We start from the raw sequence: 20,215 nt of genomic DNA on the forward strand, positions 1-20,215 counted from the left end.
ATAATAATAACAGTACACTAGCATTGATGTAGTAAGGTTTTTTTTTTTTTTTTTTTTTCCACCAGAGGTCACGCCAATAATTTTAATGGTTGACCAAATCAATATAACTTTAGCATACCATGTAGACTGTAGTGCAGCTTGTTTTTTTGTATATATGTGCATACTCCAGATGATAACCTTAATATGAAGGTCGAAATGTCGAGTGATTATTTTGGTTTATATTAAACTGAAGTTTTACTCTAATATGGTAGTTGTTTCTATAATTTTTATAATGAGTTTTGATCACTGTGTAATCATGAAGGAAAGGATACACATACTTGGTCTCTCTAAAGAAATCCTAGAATTCTCTAACTCACATTGATTTCCCTAAAAACCATTCTTTTGATTGTCAACGTAAAGATTATATCAGGGCTATTTCTTATATCACTGTGTCTATAGAGTACTATGAAAACTCAGAGATATAAGTTCATAGTAGACAATACATACAGGCATGAATTTGTTGTACAACATACAATCAGAATTCTTTTTGGTGCTTAGAAATATGATTTTAATTTCTGTATTTACAATAAACAAGTTACATAATTAAATCATAGATCATCAAGGCAGAATGATATGCTACCAAGAGGAAGAAACAGCAATGTATTAACAAATAAAATCTTAAAAGTATTTTAATTTCTTTCTATGTAATTCAATGAATGTCAAAATAAAAATACTTTTAACACAGTTATTTTAATGCATGTTAAATATATATATATATATGTATGTGTGTGTGTGTGTGTGTAGAAAGTATTTTACCTTGGGTAAAATACTTTCTACACACTACACAATAATGAGACCTGATGAGACCTCAATAAAGGTCGAAACCGGTCTGGGTAGTGGCCCTTTGCCTTTAATACATAGCATCATACATCTCCTCCAGGAGATGTGCTTTGCATTAAGGGTAAATATTAAGAATAGTGATCAGAGCTTACCCACCTTTTACCATGAGTTGCCTTGGTCTTGCACTATGTGTGGGATCACCTAGACTTGCAATACTTGCAGGCGCAAACTTGACTTACTTGGGAAATGGAGTAAAACCAGGTTTAAAAAAAAATATATATATATATATATAATATGAAAATATTTCTTTAATACCATTTCCACAGTTGCTCTGCAAGCAGGTTAGAGTAGAATAAAATTCTAACCTAATAAGATTCCGGATATGAAAATAATCTCCTTGAATCGAATTAAAAGGCTAATAGGATTAGGTTAGAAATTAAACTGTAAAGCATAGAAATTTGTCTGAGCAACTACAAGTAGCCCATAAAGGTATCTTCCCACAACTCACTGCATTAAATGCTATCTCTTAAGAGTAATGGCATTACTACGTAGTTGAAATGTGGGCACAATTCAGTTTACTCATGTGTAGTGTAAAATGACAACTTGCAACTGAATATTAAAGGTTTCAAATCAAAATCTAAAAGTCAATTTTTTAGAAGACAAAATTAAAATCAGAGGAAGGAAAGGAATTTTTGCAGTGTAGCTACAACTTTGAATTAATCCAAATTAAATGATTAACAGAGCAGTGCATTTTGTATTCAAGTTATGGAAAATTATGCATATTTCAAAATAAATGAACTGAAAACCATGCAAAACTTTATTCCTGTAATGGGGATGGAATATCAAATTAGATATAAAGGAGGCAATCAAAAAACAGAACCTGCATGTATAGAAGTTCTGAAGAAAATTAGGAGTGAACAGATGGAATCAATTGCATAACTGTATTAAAATGAGAATACAGGAAAAACTTAGCACTATTAACATTTACAAAGGGGTGCTTAAGGGTCAAAATGTATAACTGAGAGGAGACCTCGACATAGCCTTTAAAGGAATGTGGAGAACAGACCAGGGCTTCTGACCTAATGTCCAATCCTCACCTTCTCGTGGTGCACCCTGTTGGGTATCTACTTTGATACTGAACGAACGAGGATGGGCTGGCAATTTGGGATTTAGCCGACCAAATTGTATTCTTATTGGTTAAACCCAAATAAAAAATGATGGTACAACATGACAAAATTTCATACCGGCTGGGGCGTCGCCCGGTTAAACAAGGCCCCCGTTGTTTTCACCAGGGAACCAGGGCGAACAGAGAAAAGTCAGCTACTGGAACAAATCTGAAAACAAACCCCAACTCAACATCACCAGAGTTAAAGATCGGTACTATCAACATAAGAAGCCTGAATGGCAAAGAAATGGAGCTAGCTGAGGAATTAGATAAGTACCAGATCGACATAATAGGGGTGACTGAAACAAAAAAGACCAAAACTGGTGAGATAATTCTGAGCAATAAATACAAAATGTTATATTCAGGCAATGACAATCAAGGAAAAGAAGGAGTAGCCATAGTATTCAACACAAAATACGAGGCTAATCTTCTTGAATGGCAGTCAGTCTCAAGAAGAGTAATGTGGGCAAATATGAGAATGGGGAACTGGACAATGAGACTTATTTGTGCCTATGGTCCCACAGAAGGTTCTACTAAGGTAGAAGTGGAGGAATTTTTTGAGGCTTTAGAAAAAGCAACTGACACAATGAAAAAGGAAAAGTTGGTCCTTGTTGGGGATCTAAATAGTAGAGTAGGAAATGATTGTGAGACATACAAAAATATTTTGGGAAAATTTGGAGAAAAGAGCAAAGCTAATAATAATGGCAAATATCTGTTGGATTTCTGCTCAGGACATGGACTGGTTATTACTAACACCATGTTCCAACATAAAAATGTGCACAAATTCACATGGAGAGAAGAGGCAAGGAATAAGAAAAGTCTCATTGACTATGTTATTGTTGATAGTGATGTTTTCTCCCTGGTGCAGGACACCAGAGTGTACAGAGGATTTGAAATTGGAAGTGATCACTATTTAGTCTTGAGCAGGATAAAATTGAATTTCATATTGAAAAGAATAACATGTAAGAAAGTTTTAAAGCGAATAAAAGTTGAGCAGCTCTCAGATGTGAACTGTAGACTAAAATACAGAAATATTATTGAAAAGAAAATGAAAGAGTTTGAGAACAGGAATCAAACCTTGGAGATTCAGTGGCAAACTCTGAAGGAAACATTGATTGATTCTGCCAGAGAGGCATGTGGTGAGGTTGTGTGCAAGGATAAAAAAATCAGAACTCCCTGGTGGACACAGGAAGTTAAAGAGGCAGTGAAGGAAAAGAAGAAAGCATATCAAAAGTTCCTGGCAAATAAGTCAGCTTTTACTCTTACAGAATATAGAGACAAATGTAAGAAAGCTAAACAGTGTGTAAAACTAGCTAAACAAAAGTCATGGGAGGACTTTGGCAAGAATATAGAAAATAAATATCAAGAAGGTGACAAAATATTCTGGAGGTTGTTGAAGAAGCTTAGGAATGGAGGAAAGAGTGCTGTAAAAGGAATTAGAGATGATAAAGGTGAAATGAAAACAGGAGAAAAAGATATCCTTGAAGTATGGAGTAATTACTTTGAAAAACTGCTAAATGAAACAAGCAGTGATGACAGCACAGTGATAAAAAACACTGACCAGGCATACAGTCAGTAATACATATCCATACTTGAAGTAGAAAAAGCCATCAAAGGCTTGAAATGTGGAAAGGCAACAGGAGTAGATGATATTCGACCAGAAATGCTGAAGTATGGTGGTATAAGAGTCTTACAGTGGCTGCACTGCATAGTTCAGAAAGCCTGGACAGAGGGACGAATTCCCGATGATTGGAGTAGAGCTCTCATAGTACCCATATATAAAAAGGGAAATAAAACTGAATGTGAGAATTACAGAGGTATTTCCCTAATGAGTGTTCCTGGCAAGATCTATGCAAGTATACTTGAGAAACGGTTGAGAAGAATTGTGGAAGAAAAGCTTGGTGAAGAACAAGCTGGATTCAGGCCAAATAGAGGCTGTCCGGATCAGATCTTCACTTTACGACAAATAGTCGAGAAAGCATGGAAATATAACAAAGATCTGTATTTAAGATTTGGAAAAGACATATGACAAGGTGCCAAGAGAGAAGCTATTCGATACGCTGCAGTTATATGGTGTCAATGGGGCATTATATCAAGCAATATTTGAGTCTTTATTTGAGTTGTGAGTCAGCAGTTAGAATAGAAGGAAGTACAGGAAGATGGTTTAATGTTAAATCTGGTGTTAGACAAGGATGTACATTATCCCCTCTGTTATTCATTATCTATATGGATCACATTATGAAGGAATGTGGTATTAAACCTGATATCAAAATTGGAGATGTTAATGTCAGCTCTTTGCTTTATGCGGATGATGTCATACTTCTAAATAAATCTGATACAAGTCTGCAAGATTCTCTGACTAAATTGAATAGCTGTTGTAATAGATATGGTATGAAGGTCAGCAATAAAAAGACAAAGACAATGAAAATAGGCAGAATCACTGAAAATGTCAACTGTGTTGTGAATGGAGAACCTGTTGAACAAGTAAAACATTTCAGCTACTTAGGCACAATTTTTACTGAAGATGGTAAACTAAATATAGAAATAGACAACAGAATCAGCAAAGCTGGTATCGTGGGAAGTCAATTGAATAAATTCATATGGAATAAGAAAGAAATTAGTCTGAACACTAAATTAGCTGTGTACAAGACTGTGTTCAAACCAATTTTAACTTATGGATCTGAGAGCTGGGTCAGAAGTAAAACACTTGACCAAAGACTAGAGACCGCAGATATGAGAGTCCTGAGAAAGATTAGAGGTGTGAACAGATGGCATCAATGGCAATATCATATTAAAAACGAGGATATTAGGAAAGAACTTGACATTGTCAGCATCCAGGAATGCGTTAGCAGAGCTAATCTCAGATGGTATGGTCACTTAAATAGAATGGGAGAGGAAAGATTAGCAAAACAAATGTTCTCTGCCAGGTTGGCAGGAAAACGACCCAGAGGAAGACCAAGATATAGGTGGATTGATACGGTACAAAGTGCCTTAGACGATAGAAATATAAGATCTGATAATGTTGGAGTCTTGACAAGTAACAGACTGATTTGGAGGAAAATTGTAGATAGGAAGTTAGTAATGATGTAATTTTTTCATGTAGTACTGTCATATCCTGTACACCCCTTGAGGGTACATGGCAGGAATTTGATGATGATGATGATGATGATGACATTTACAAATGTGTAAGCAGAGGTTACAAAGAATGGGAGATGAAATGTTAGCAAAACAAGTGTTTGAAGCAAAAATGGCAAGAAAAAGACTTAGAGGGTGAACATATCAAATCAGACACCTGACAAATAATACCAATCTGAAATAAAACTTGATATGAAAACTAGGAATGAAATTTAATTGTAGCAGACTATTATAATAACTGATGCTGCCAGTCTCAAACCTTCTATTTGGTTAAGATAGATTGATTACAGGGGGGGGTGCCAGCAATATGTGCAATGTGTACGACGCACAAAGGCACCAGGATAGTAAAGGTGCCAAAGATTTCAGGCCAGGAGGAAATACTTAAAATAAATATTATTCATTAATTATATCAAAATAAATTACATTTTTGTTTAAATTTTAATTATATTTTATAGATTTGTCTTAAACAAATAATTTATAATCATTTATTTGTTATTATTCCTTAAGATCTTATTTTATTCTGATCCTAGTTCTAACAAGTAGTTTAGTGTAAACAAGTAAAAATTGAACTAGCGTGAGTTTACTGTTTACAGGATGACGCGCGTTTAAATTTGTTTAATCTTGTTCACACTTGCATTTGCTCTAAATATATATAGTCATACCCCGACTTACAAGAATCCAGAATTTCGCAGTTTCTTATATGTACGTATTCCCGTCACGCCTCACCACTAGTCGTATCTTTCTGGCACCGGCCGCATTCGCCAGTGTCGCACATGCTGTGAACAAGCACTGACGTGTTTTGCACGGCCTCCATTCATACATGATTTTTATAGTCTACAAACCTTGCGATTATTTAATGTTATGTTCTTGATAAAAATTTTAGCACATAAAAAATAATAATGTCTCCCAAAAAGAAGCAAGTCCGATTCTTCTACAGCTAGCAAGAAAAGAAAAACGGCGTTCATTTGCAAGTCTGAATGAAGCTATGAGGCAAAATGAGCAACCGTCTGTTAAAGAGTTTTGGAAACGGTTTGATGTTTTAGATGCTGTAAGGATTATCGGAGACGCCCTTCTGATATCGGAGACACCCTTCAATAGCGAAGAGTCTCCGATATCAGAGACTCTTTGCTACTGAAGAGACTGAAATCTCAGATCCAGTTTTACCAGAAAAGCACATGACAATTGCAAACTTAACAGAAGGTCTCAGCTTAATTAAGTAAGGTTTACAGATTTTGGAGGACATAGATTCTAATGAGGAACGAATTGTAGCCACAAGGCAAGGAATAAAAAAAATCACTGGCTTGCTATGAAGAAATTTTGCGTGACAAGAAAAAGACATTATGCCGTCAGACGAATCTATTAGATTTTTATTATTATTATTGTTATTATTGTTCCGGGCAACTCCAAGGAGTCAACAGACTCATCGAGGGAGGCCCTAACATCATGTCAAGAACAACTATTCGACATTGACACAGTATCTATCATACCTTGCCTTGAACTCATTCACGGTCGTAGCACCCACAACAGACTCTGGAAGCTTATTCCATTCATTCACCACTCTCCAAGTAAAAAACCTAGCTCTAACTCCCTTGTCAACCATGCTCTTGCTCAGCTTCCATGCATGGCCCCTAGTCCTCCCACCACCACTCATATTTTCAAAAATATCTTCTGGATCAATCTTATAGAAACCCTTCAATCATATCACCCCTCCTTTGCCTATCGTTCAATCTCTGCAACCCACAAATCAACCTATTCTCATAAGGTTCATTCCACAGACCTTCTATCATCTTGGTCTCGTCTCTGGATCCTCTCCACTTCCTCCCCATCAAAAATTTTATGAAACCATCGACATCGAAATAACTTTCTTTTTTTTATGTACGAAAAACTACAATTATGATTATATTTCTTAAAAAATATAGGTGTTTTTGTAAACCTTTGGTCCCAATTGTATGTTTATATATATAAATTACATGCAAAATTATACCCAGAGTTACGCGAATTCAACTTACATGCTTTTCGTTGGTCCCACCTACCGCATAACTTCGGGGTATCACTGTATAAGAAAATCTGCTGCAGTTTTTAACTTTATTCTATATTCTGCTGTTATCAGCAGAATATAGGCAACATCTTACAATGTACCTGAATCGTCATGAGAAAAATTTAAATCATTTGAACAATTACAAAAAATGAACAGAATTAATTACATCCTTAAAAAATAAAACTTGTATTGATCATTTGGAACAAAGAGTTTTAGATAATGAAAGGAAACGTTGGTATGAAGTTATAAAAAGAATAATTTTTGTAGTACAGTTTTTAGGCAAACAAAATCTAGCTCTTCGTGGTAAAAGCAATAAACTTTACGATTGAAACAATGGCAATTTTTTAAAATGCATTGAGATGTTAGAAAAGTTTGATCCTTTTATATCAGAACACACACGAAGTGTAGCTAATGATCCTGACTTTAAAAATATGCCCTCCTATTTAGGAGATAAAATTCAAAATGAAATACTCACTTTATTGGCATCAAATATTAAAATTAACGTTTTTATAAAGTGTTTTTTTTTTTTATTGGGGGGAGGAGTATAGGGGCACCAACTAAAGTTTTGCACACAGGCGCGCCCCTGATTGATGACGTGTTCTCTATTTGGCAACATGGCTCAGACACATTAGACCCTTTCCTCCTCCACCTCAACAGTAAGCACCCCAGAATCCAGTTCACTATTGAAAAAGAAAATAACAACAGTTTGCCTTTTTTTAGATAGTAATTACACATCTGACCATTGACATCCTCTTTTTTTATGCAGTTTACAGAAAATCCACCCACACTGGTAGATACATACATAAACTTTCCCATTATTCTCCTTCTCAACAATATGGTGTCATCAAAACCCTTGTCAACAGAGCCTCAAATCTCTGTTCCACTCAAGCTTCCCGTATAGTGAAACTTGCCTTTATTCGCCAAATCTTCCTGTCCAATGGTTACAATGCCAAAAAGATATACAAATTATCTGTCCTTTCCACCTTCTCACATCCATCTCAATGTCCTCTGGGGACATTGAGAGGGATGTGAAAAGGTGGGGCATCTGGGGCATTTCAGAAAAAATAGTGAACAAATTTTTTTATAAAAGTGTTTGCCAGGGAGAGTCAACCGTACTTTGAATCTACCTCATTTGCCTGTCCTGGTGGTCTTTGCACCACAAGACCCTTTACTTGAATCACAGACTCCAGAGAAGCTGATTGTAGAAGATTTCCAAGGGATTTGCTCTGTTAGAAATAAAACATAACACATATATTAAAAAGTTTGAATTACAATTTTGAATTAAATATTATATATTAAAAGCATTATTATGAATATTTAATGGATTTATACAACACAATAAGTAAGAAAAAAAATACATTTTAATATTAATATTTTAATCTTCAGCTATTTAGACATTATCAAAGTGAAGCAATCAAACTGTGATCACAGACATACACACACACAATAAAAAGTGAATGTGCCAAGTGCTCAAACCAAGTGTCCCAACAGTACCTACTAAGTGCAGTTTCTTTTGAAGTACAATCATTTCTGTTTTGACTTTTCACTGTTTGCTTGGGTTTGCCATATTTTGCCTGAACCCAGTTTGTTCTACTCCAACTGCAATTTAACAATATTCATGGCAGGGTGTATTTGCATTCAGTTTTATTTTTGTTTAAAGTTTTAAAATTCAATTTTAATTTAATTTACATGCCTTTTTGTTTTTAAAAAAGAATTAAAAAAGACATGAGGCATGTCTTTTTTAATCTACAAAACTAAAGTACAGATGTTCATTATATTCATACTCGGAACACTCATTAGGGAAAATTTCTGTGTGATTTCCCTTTTTTTTATAGATCAGTAGTATGATCTATTACAGATCTATTATAGATCTACTCCAATCACCTGGAATTTGACCCTATGACCAAGTCTTCTAAATTATGCAATAAATAGCTACCAATCCATATTTAAGCATTTCTGTTTGCATATCATCTACTCCAGCTGCCTTTTCACATTTTGGGTTTCTAATGGTTTTTTTCCCTACCTCAAATATTGATATGTTCTCTAGATTGTGTCTGTACTGACTATTTGCAACTATTTACAGCACTCTTTCCTCCATTTCTAAGCTTTTCAAATATCCTCTGAGATATTTTGCCATCTTGGCAATATTTTCTTCATTTTTCTCAGTCTGTCCATGACTTTTGTTCAGCTACTTTTACACATAACTTAACAATTTTATACTTTTCTATAAGAACACATGCTGACTTACCCTAGAAATTGGTTGTTGTTTCTTCTTTAACTTCTCCATTCCATTTTGAAATCTTATTTATCTATTCTTGCAGGAATCTATGTACCAGTGCAAATAGAACAGATGCATGCATGTAGAAAACAAGATTGATAGGCTATTATTTCCCTGCTTACAAAGACATCTTCAGAGGCGATGTATTAAGGAAATAATGCTACATTTAAAAGGTGATATATATGTAATGCAATGTGTGTTTCCAACCTGAGACTTAGTCACACATGTATCAGAACACACTATTAAAGTTCAAACTAATCAATAAACAATCATAAATATCTTCTAATACAAAGAGATTATGTAGCATAAAGTATAAAAATCAATACATTTTTTATTGGAATTGGGATGGGTTGAATGCATTTTGTATCAGGAGTCTAGAAAAACTGATTAGTGATATGAGACCTAATATGGAGACCCAGGATCTAGATCATGTTGGGAGGAATTGCAAGTATCTATACATAATGCTGACTACATTATATAATTATGATAATGATATGAATGTGCATAGTAAGGGAGATGAGTATGATGAAAGGATGATTGTGGGCTCACCATATTTGGATTTTTCTGTTAATGGTTTCAAGGAGAAATACAATAGATATTGTGTTGATAATCTGGGTCTCCTGTGATGAATCTTAGAACTCCATGGAGGTGCATGCAATAATAATAATAATATATGGCATTTCTGTGTGCGTGTGTGTATATATATATATATATATATATATATATATATGACTGACACACACACACATAAACATGCATGCATACATACATTGACATTATGGCATTTGGTATACATATATATGGCATTTCTGTGGGTGTTTTTTTTTTTTTTCATTCTTTTCCACTTCTTTTACATGTTCTAACATTCAATGTGCAGATCTCTCTGGCCTACATAGTAAATGCCATGAGAGCAAGGAATTATATAAATCATGGTTTCTTTATTGGAAGAGGTGGAAATTTCAGTGGATGAAAGAACTTAGAAATCTTGTGCACTAAGTAGAAGGCATTTTCATGTTGTAATTAAGTAGCATCCTTGCAATTTTGCCTGTGACATTCTTGATGTAGGATGAAAGGCGATTGCGTTTTTGAAGTCTTGTTTGTTAGAAGGAACTGTCATGTGTGTGTAAAATTTTGTTAACTGTCTTCATACCCATTGAGGGAAAGAGTATATTTATGATAACAAAGTTCTTCATTCCCTTTTTTTGTCATGCTGGAGAGGTTGTAGGCTTTGTCTTGTAATGCTTTAATCATGCCTATCTTTTGTAATGGATGGTGGTATGAAGCAGCATGTAGGAATCTCCCAGTTGTAGTTGATCTCTGCATACTAAAAAGATTAACTTTTTTCTTCTTCTTCTTCTTCTTCTTCAGATATCTTCAAGAAACATAATTTTCTGTGATCCTCAAATTCTAGAGTAACTTTTATGTTAGAGCACAAGCTGCTCGAATAATCTTTAAATTGCTCTAATTCTTTTGTTGTCCCCAATCAAATAATGAAAACATCATCATGAATGTAATGCAATGAAGTTTTTGGGTTATTATAATATTTTTCAATGGCTTTCTTTTCAAAACTTTCCAAAAATAGGTTTGCTAGGATTGGTGATTGGGGAAGAACCCATTGCAAGTTCTTGAGTCTGTTCCCAAAAGTTACCTTGGAATTTGAAGAAAGTGTTTTCCATGCAATGTGTGAAAAGACTAACCATGTCTTGGAAGAAAACGTTTATGAGAAGAGCTAATGTGTCATCCCTAGGGACATTACTGAATACGCTGACTACATGTAAACTTGCTAGGATGTCTGAAGATTCTATTTTCAAAACTGTTACTTTCTCAACAAAATGTAAACTACTTTTTACATGTGATACTATTTTTCCTATATGTAGTTCTAGCAAACATGAAAGCTATTTTGCTAAGTGGAAGTTGAGGAAATCTCTCATATCTGCAATAGGATGGCAATTGAACTTCTGATTTATGAATTTTTGGTGTTCCATAAATTATTGGGCTAAAGGATGTTTTGATGTTGGAGATTTATTCAATTCTTCCAGCTAACTGAGTAAATCTGCAATCAAATCAAATCATTGGTTTTATGCATGCACCATATAGTATCCCACTCTAAAGCTGCATAAGTACTGATATCTTCTAACAGGTTGTTTATTTTTTGTTACGTATTTGTCTGAGTTCATAACTACTGCTGCATTTCCTATATCTGCTTTTTATGCTAACGTTGTTTTTAGTGCATAATTCTTTAAGCATCCTTAATTCTGATTTTGGAATATTTCTCAGTGGTAATTTAGCTCTCAGTAACAGTGCAGAAGTTTGAATACAAATGAGGTCTGCAGTCTTCTGGAAGAAGGCATGATCCCTTCTCTATGTGTGTTATGATGTCCACCTTTGGAATATTGACAGGAGTTAAAGTGAAGTTCAAACCTCTAGCTAAATAGTTGTTTTCCATACAAGATAAAATATGAGAAATCTGGTTGATTTAACCTTCAAGTGATTTAGATGTTTTGTGTGTTTTTCTTTTTCATGTTGCAGCCAGTTGTACTTCTGTTTTAAATTATATTTCTTTCTATTAAAAAATGATATGGCTTTGTTGGATGTTAGTTGGAATTCTGGTGGTAGAAACACTACTAATTCTGTGTGTAAGGAGAATGTATCTTGATCAATTTTTGAAAGTTCCAATCTTTTAGCAGTGATTCTTTCTTTTAATCTTATCTGCTTTGGGTGATAAGATTTATAAACTATCACTGATAAGTTACTATCAGCTGATAAGATAAATTATCAGCTGCGAATTCTTTCTTTCATTTCTGCTATTCTCCTACAGAACATATTTCTGCCTGATATCATGGCCCTCTTTGCCCATGTACTCTGCTCCAGATATTTCGTGTGGCAAAACAATTTTTACCTACAAAAAGAAGGTATGGCCATGGGCTCACCACCTTTCTCACCCCCCCCCCCTCAATAGCTAACTTTTACATAGAAGACTTCAAGCAATGAGGTCTTCTATGTAACACTTTAGACTGGCTCAGATATGTCGATAATATTTTTGCCATTTGGCCCCACAGCCGAAAAAACATTAAATACATTCCTTAGCCTGTTGTTTGTTCAGGTGGTTAATCCAATACATAAATGTATCCAATTTACCAATGAAATCGAAAACAACTCTCTTCCTTTTCTAGACACACACTCGTCACATGTCTTCCCTCAGGCTGTCTCTCCTTCTCTGTCTACCGCAAACCTACAAAATCTACATACCACCACCCAACACAAAAACTAGGAGTCATAAGCACCCTCAAACACAGAGAACTAACAATTTACTCAATGAACAAGCTCAGAACCAAAAATTTGAAATTATTATCCAAATATTTGTGTCTGCATGGTTAGCCGAGTGGTTACACCCTCAGCAACCATATGCCTGGGAAAGGAGTGTCCTGTGTTCGATTCTCGTCACTGAAGTGAGGAGCCAAGGATCTTCCTCAGACATAGCCAAACCGGTCTGGGTAGTGACCTCCCGCCATAATGTAATAACAGCATACATTTCCTAGGAAATGTTTTTACATTATGGAAAATACCAAGAATAGCGATCAGAACTTTACCACCTTTGCTGGGAGTTGCCCAGTATTGTACTACGTACTAGGACTACTTGCATTAGTTCATGCTAGTAATCGCCGATATTTTTATAGTTTACTATATATTCGGCATGAAACTCTCTGATTCCAATCTTTGAGTTTCTTATTCGGTTTTAAAACAATGTGGGATTTTATATCCCCTTAATTTAAATAAACAGAACACTTCATAAATACAACATCAAGACTAGTTCTTCCAAAGATCCTCTTCCATACCTGGCCCACCCAGGGGTTTACAAACTCCAATGTACATGTAACCTAACCTACATAGGGGAAACAGGACGCACGATCCCAATGAGAAAAGATGAACACACATGACACATTAAATACTTCCATTACAGTAAAACAGGCCTATCAGACCACGCACTCCAAACATACCATAGAATTGACTGGAAAGGTACCAAATTCCTACACTGCACCAAAACGTGGTTTGAGAGAAAATTCAAAGAAGCCTGTGAAATGCTAAAACACTATCCAAACCTGAACAAAAATGATGGATTAATCATTCCAAGTGTGGAAGACCCATTTGCAACCCTTATAACAACAGGAACAAGCCCAGAAATAAAAATCTCAATACGAGGAGTTTAGAAATGTTAAATGTAGTTCTGTTTTTAATTTATTTGTTTTTAAAATATATTTTGTGTGTTTCATTTCTATTTATTTTATTTTAATTTAATTTTTTTTTATCTATTTCTATTTTTTTTAAATTTAACTAATATTATTTAGTTTCCTTTCCACAAGAGGTCAGCCTAGGTAAAAGATGAATAAGCAGTTAGATTCATTTTACCTTTGTAAAGTGCAGTGGCATGTAGCTTATATCTTATACATATGTATTTCCTGATGATGACCGCAATACAGAGGTTGAAATGTCGAATATTACTTTCCTAATATTAAGTAAAGCAATTATTTTAGCATGTGTATTGTGTCTCCATAAATTCTTAACTATGTATCAGTTGAGAAGTTACAAGCATTACATGGATAGCTAAAAATATTGTTATGTTGGTAAGTAAAAGAAAGAATCATTGTGAAAAATATGATCTAGCTTAATACAATGTCTAGACTGAATGATGTGACTAAGGTGTATGAGGAGAAGGCACTTTGTAGAATCTTTCCTGTGCTGAGATTCAAATTATACAGCCAGTTCAAGAGCACTGCCAATGATGATGAGCAGTCTCTTAGCATCCCTGCTGAAATCTCATTAGCTCTTATAGCTAAATCTTACTTAGTTTATGTAACAACTCTAGCTGTCTAACTTGAGTCTCAGTACAGGAAAGATTCTGTACAGTAGAAAGAATGTATGATAATTGCACTGCACAAGGGTGGGTATTGTCAAGTCTCAATGATGATCCACTCATATGATGCTTTTCAATTATGACCAATGCCCAGTTATACGATGCTGCATTTGCTCATAAGATAGTTTTAGCAACATGATGCCCATGAATCAACCAATACAGTTTTCATGAACTATTTGTTCATGATGTTGTTACTTGCTACTTCTCTATACTTTGACGCTTCACTGTAAATTATATACTCATTTATTTTATTGTTGTTAATAATGGCAGATAAAATTTAAAGTAAGGGTGCTGTTGTTTCCAATTAAAAGAAAAAGATGCATTAGATACTAAGATTAAAATTATTAAATTTTGTGATGATAGTGTATCAGACACAGAGATAAACTGCAGGCTAAACTAACCTTGCACTACTGTTGTTACAGGTTGTTTACAATAAAGATAAAGCTCTTAGTGAAGTAGAAAGTTCTACACTAGTTAATACTATAGTAATCCATAAAGATGGCAATATTATTGTCAAAATGCAAGAACTTTTAATGGTGTAGATTTTTGATGACCAAACTGGTTGGTTTGTTTCCTTAAGCCAAGCTATTCAGAATAACTTTCAGATTAAAGGTCTGAGTTTGACATCCACTGATTTAGATGGGCTGATGTAGTTAGGAGTACCTTAGTGGATCTAAGAACTGGAAACAAAACAGGTGATGAAGACTAGGAACCAATTATTATTATTATTATTTATATGATACTCCGTTGAGTCAAAAGACTCATCGCAGGAGACCCACACTATCCATTAACACAATACCTATCATACATCTTAAACTTATTCACTGTTGGGGTTCACACAGCTGCCTCTTGCAATCCATTCCACTCATTCATCACTCTCCAAGCAAAAAACTTAGTCCATGCACCCTTACTAGCCAACCACTCTTAGACAACTTACAAGTGTGACCCCTTGTTTTCACTCTACTACCAATGTATTGAAACCTTTTTTTTTTGTGTCAATCTTATAGAATCCCTTTATTAACTTATAAGTTTCTATCATATCCCATCTCTTCAGTCTGTTAGCTAAATTCTGCAACCCACACACCCCCAATCTATTCTCATAAGGAGCATTCCACAGACGTGGCACGAGCTTGGTCACTCATCTATGAATCCTCTCCACCATCTCTCGATCCCCTAGAAAGCCAGGTGACCAAATTTGTTTATCCTCATGATCCTGAGTTTTCAGTCTGGTACTGTCTCACTCAAACAATCCTCAAACACTTCCCATGCACTAATGGCATTCATTTCATATAGCTTCTTATACCATGGCACTGCTCCAATCTTGATCAAATGCTGAGATATATGTATATAAGATCTCTCCATATTGGAAACCTGGCAAGTAGTAGAAGAAAATTACTAAGAGCAATCTGGTAATACTTTGTACTGGAATGTCAATGACATCTTTTGGGGGATGTACATGCGTGCATACATGCAAAGCATACATAAATGTGTGCATTTTTAAAAAAAATTAAACTTAGGTTAAAATATATATTTCATTAGATCAAAACAACAAAATATTTACACTTTAAAATGCATATTAAATACATATTATGTATAACATAAAAACATAAGCAACAGGCAAAAAGACACAAGGAGAGTCACATTATCTTCTGCAGTCAACTGAAGGGTACCATGTGGGTTCCAGTTTGCAGTGAATCAGTTTAGCGTTCCCTGTTCTGCTGTTTAGCTTCCTACATAGGCTGCACATAAGATGTTGCTCTGATTCAGTAGCTAAGAGAGAGATTCTGGTTTATCCGTGTGTTCCTTAGGTAAAAACTTTTGCCACAATGAAAAGAAAGTTGCATATATAAATAGAAAGCAGAGAAGCCGCAGATGTCTTCTCTGCTCTCTATTTAGCAGATACTAGCAGGTAGTCTTCATGCCTGTGCAGGTGCTAGAGACAGTGTCCAGTAGACTGTTAGTAGTTGGACTGTTTGGATAATGAGAGGCCCACATCAACGTGTTCTCAGTACTGCGAAGAAGTATTCATGCTCTACCAGGAAAAAGTCTTGCAAAATTAATCTTGACCAGGAAAAAGCAAAAGCTTTTTCCTGGTCAAGACTAATTAGCACTAAATTTTCATTCTGGATGTTTGCAATGTGGATGAGAGCCCAGATTAAATGTAGGTTATTGTGTATTGATCTTCCTTGCACTGCATAAGTTTGATAGTGGCCAGTAACATCAGGTAGTGTGAGCTTCAGACAGTTTTTGCAATTACTTTGGAAATGATTTTGCAATCTGCGTTAATCAGTGATATAGGGTGTCAGTTTCTAATGTCTGTGTAGCCTCCCTTCTTTGGAATGAGACATGCAATTGTGGTGGTCGCAGATTATGGAAGCCCATTTAGGTAAGCTTCTTTCAGCAATTTAGGCAAGTCCCAGGTGATACCAGAATGCTTGGAAGAACTCAGAAGTAAGTCTGTCCAGGCCAGGCGATTTGTTCTTTGGCAGAGATTAACATGCTGCTTACAGTTCTTCAAGGTTGAAAGTTTCTCCATGTTGTTTTGTAGTGCAGGGGAGACTTTTTTTTTGTTGTTCTTCTCATTACTTTTTGGATAGTATCAATAGACGTTCTTATGAATGTATATGTTTTTTTTTTTTTTTTGCAGTATTTCTCTATTTCAGATGTAATTTTATTGTAATATTTATTTCATATCGTTTATTAATTAATAATATATAATAATAATTTATTGTAATTTTATTTAATTTGATCTTCGGCAATTGTGCTGCAGTTTAATGGCTGAGATGTAAGCTGCTGCCTGGCATTTTTTTTTTTTTCTATGTATAGACAGATAGATTGATGATGAATCTAAAACCTACATACACTAGTAATAGGATACAAAAACTATAACAACATAAAAAAGGGAGTATAAATCTGATTTATGGTGACTAATTTATGGAAAATATACACATTTTTCTACCTCTTCAGGAATCAGAAACTGTGTAACACCATAGCCATCCCTCAAAGTGAAAAATTTATTCATTCGGTGAAACTGAAGCCACCCGCAGATCATCACCTGTTGACCAACATGTTCTTTCTGTAGCTGTCCACAAGTGTGAGTTCTCCATGTAAAGCTATTTGTGTCTATAATTTAAGAATACAAAGAATAAATAAGCTGGCTAAAACAAAGCAGTAATAAAACTTAATTTTATTACTCATCTTGAGAACATAAACAGATAAAACACAATTATTTGAAATTTGTAGATAACTGCACCTAGAAAACTTCTAGGTGCATTTAACTTCTTTTATATATATATACTGTATTTATAAAAACAGTGAATGACTAGAACCGAGAGAAATGCAAACAAAGTTTATTGGTACGACACAACTAGTTTCAGCTTGTATTAGCCTTCGTCAGGTGTACATTAAAAAGAAGAAATAACTGTAAATAACACGGAAAATTAGTGTATTTCAACGTTGAAGTCTGCGCATTCAATATATATATATATATAAAAAGAAGAAATAACTGTAAATAACACGGAAAATTAGTGTATTTCAACGTTGAAGTCTGCGCATTCAATATATATATATATATAAAAAGAAGAAATAACTGTAAATAACACGGAAAATTAGTGTATTTCAACGTTGAAGTCTGCGCATTCAATATATATATATATATATATATATATATATATATATATATATATATATATAATAAAGATGAACAATAATATATTATTATTATTATTACGGGCGATTCCAGGGAGTCCTTAGACTCATCGAGGGAGGCCCTAAACATCATGTCGACATTCTCACAGTATCTATCTGAATATCTATGATCTTTCTGACTTACATACTAAATAAGCGTTAACTTACTTTGACAAAAATATCGAGAAAAAACCAACACCACATTTCTAAAAGTTACACGCTTTGCATAGCGCAAGCACACATAACTTACACGGGCTGCCATTACAACAGTACTCCCCTCTAGCGATAAACCAGCTTTCCCTGTCTAACTTTTGGAGATTGATTGGGCATTTAGAGCCAAAAGCTTTCATGCTGGCAAGATGATTTATGGATGTTATCGATATTATTAGTCCATTATTGGTATAGTGAAATAGGACCGGCATTTAAAAATTGTCAAAATTTATCAGAGAGCATATGAGAATATAAGCAGGAACCCTGTAGTACTGAAATGATTGAACCATCAAATTCCTTCATAACAAAAGACTTAAATACTGATATGTTTCAACCAATTCAAAATGGTTAGAAGATAATTTAGTGAATTTTAATGGAATTGAAACTCAGGCCTGTCTTATAACCAGCAAGAAAGCTCCTATTTATTTGTGATAATGTTCCAATATCCTTTCAACACAGTTTCTCTTACAACTTATATTTGCACAAACATATTACATCAGTAATCTGAAAAACATGGTATATTCTTTATTTGTACAAGCCATCTCTTCTTCTCAACACCAATACTTTTTAAGTCTCATATAAGACCAACCTTGGAATATTGTTCTCACATTTGGGATGGTGCACTAAAAAACCTTCCTAAGAATTCTTGATGATATACACAAGAAGGCTATTCTCTTGATCGATGATCTCTCTCTCTCTCTTGCAGACTCCCTTCAGTCACCTCCCCTATAGGTGCTCTGTTTCGGTACTTTGCTAATACTATAGGTTTAGAGGTTATCAAAATAATGAAAACACAAGTTTTTTATAGAATTTTTTATTAATAAGCTGTAGACCCAACCCGGTCAATTAGAATACCATGAATTCGACGTGGAACAGACTGATACAAGTCATATACATAAGATAATGGAATATATGACCATTCTTCTTGTTAAATATGTCCCAATTGTATTATGTGATCGAACCTGGGAGAACCGATTGGAGGCAACGCCTTGTCCGTTTCCATACTTTGTCATAATCTTCGATACTGTGGCTCGTGATGTACTTACGATTTCTGCATTTTGGGTTATGGCAGCTCCAGCAAGCCGCATTCCAATGAAACTTTTTGGAGGTCACTGAGGTCTTACATTTTTTAAACAACTGAACAACACCAATCAGAGAGACGACTGCACTATCATACTGCACAGTCACATCTGCGATGCGACTGTGCAGTATGATATCGGAGCTGCCATGTTTGGTGAAATCCTAGTGAACCTACAGCGATGAGCCTACTGACTCATCAAGGAAGATCCACTGCTGCTATATTGGTCTATAGCAGCAACAGCCAGCTAAATACTTTGTCCTATTAGCTTCCATCTCATGCGAGATAGTTTCAAATGCACTGCTTTCCAATAACATATTCTGTTAGGGTTAGGTATCAATAGATGACAGCACTTGTTTGCCTATCTCTTCATCGGTTGATGCTTTCAATTAGAGATATTTATTGTCCAACCATTAAACTGCTCACTCAGTATTTAAAAAGCTAAATAAGGTTAAAAGGCCTTGCCTACTCCCTACTCCCTATAAGGAATAAAAGGCATTAGTTGACTATTATTAATAATGAAAGGAGTTTGAGAATTTATTTATTTTTTAATTTCTGAATTTTTGTAATATGTATGAAGAGTTGGTTTTAATAACATACTCGTAAAACATTTAACTGTTATCATTTGGTTACCTTTTTGTATCTTAGTGACTAAAGACGTGTAGAAGTCGTTTGCAAATGGATGGAGACATGACTTGAACGTGCTTGATCTCATCTAAACCAGTTTTTCATCAAGGAATATTGAAACATAAAGTGGTCTCTGTTACAGTTACGGCTTATTTCCAAGCGTCATTGAGTCTATTGTTTTTAAATTTATTGTTGTACTCAGTTAAATGTTTAAGACATCCAAATCCACGAGGAAAAAGAATAAAAGCTTCCTTATAAGAATGGAA

The 20,215-nt window shown here is 34.7% G+C and overlaps 1 protein-coding gene across 1 annotated transcript in view; it reads right to left on the reverse strand.

The window, feature by feature from the left end:
- AspRS-m (aspartyl-tRNA synthetase, mitochondrial) overlaps window positions 1–18,296 on the reverse strand; it is a 191,080-nt gene extending 172,784 nt beyond the window's left edge. Inside the window, exons 1-3 of the mRNA XM_090397050.1 lie at window positions 18,203–18,296; window positions 17,307–17,470; window positions 8,285–8,383 (exon numbers count right to left, since the gene is read on the reverse strand). Of these exons, the coding sequence (XP_090253176.1) occupies window positions 8,285–8,383; window positions 17,307–17,470; window positions 18,203–18,296 (357 nt within the window). The remainder of the gene's footprint in view (window positions 1–8,284; window positions 8,384–17,306; window positions 17,471–18,202) is intronic.
- Window positions 18,297–20,215: the final 1,919 nt, after the last annotated feature.

Source organism: Typopeltis vanoorti, chromosome 8, assembly GCF_054136105.1.
Source record: "Typopeltis vanoorti isolate ZY-2024b chromosome 8, IOZ_Tvanoo_1.0, whole genome shotgun sequence".
Taxonomy (NCBI): domain Eukaryota; kingdom Metazoa; phylum Arthropoda; class Arachnida; order Uropygi; family Thelyphonidae; genus Typopeltis; species Typopeltis vanoorti.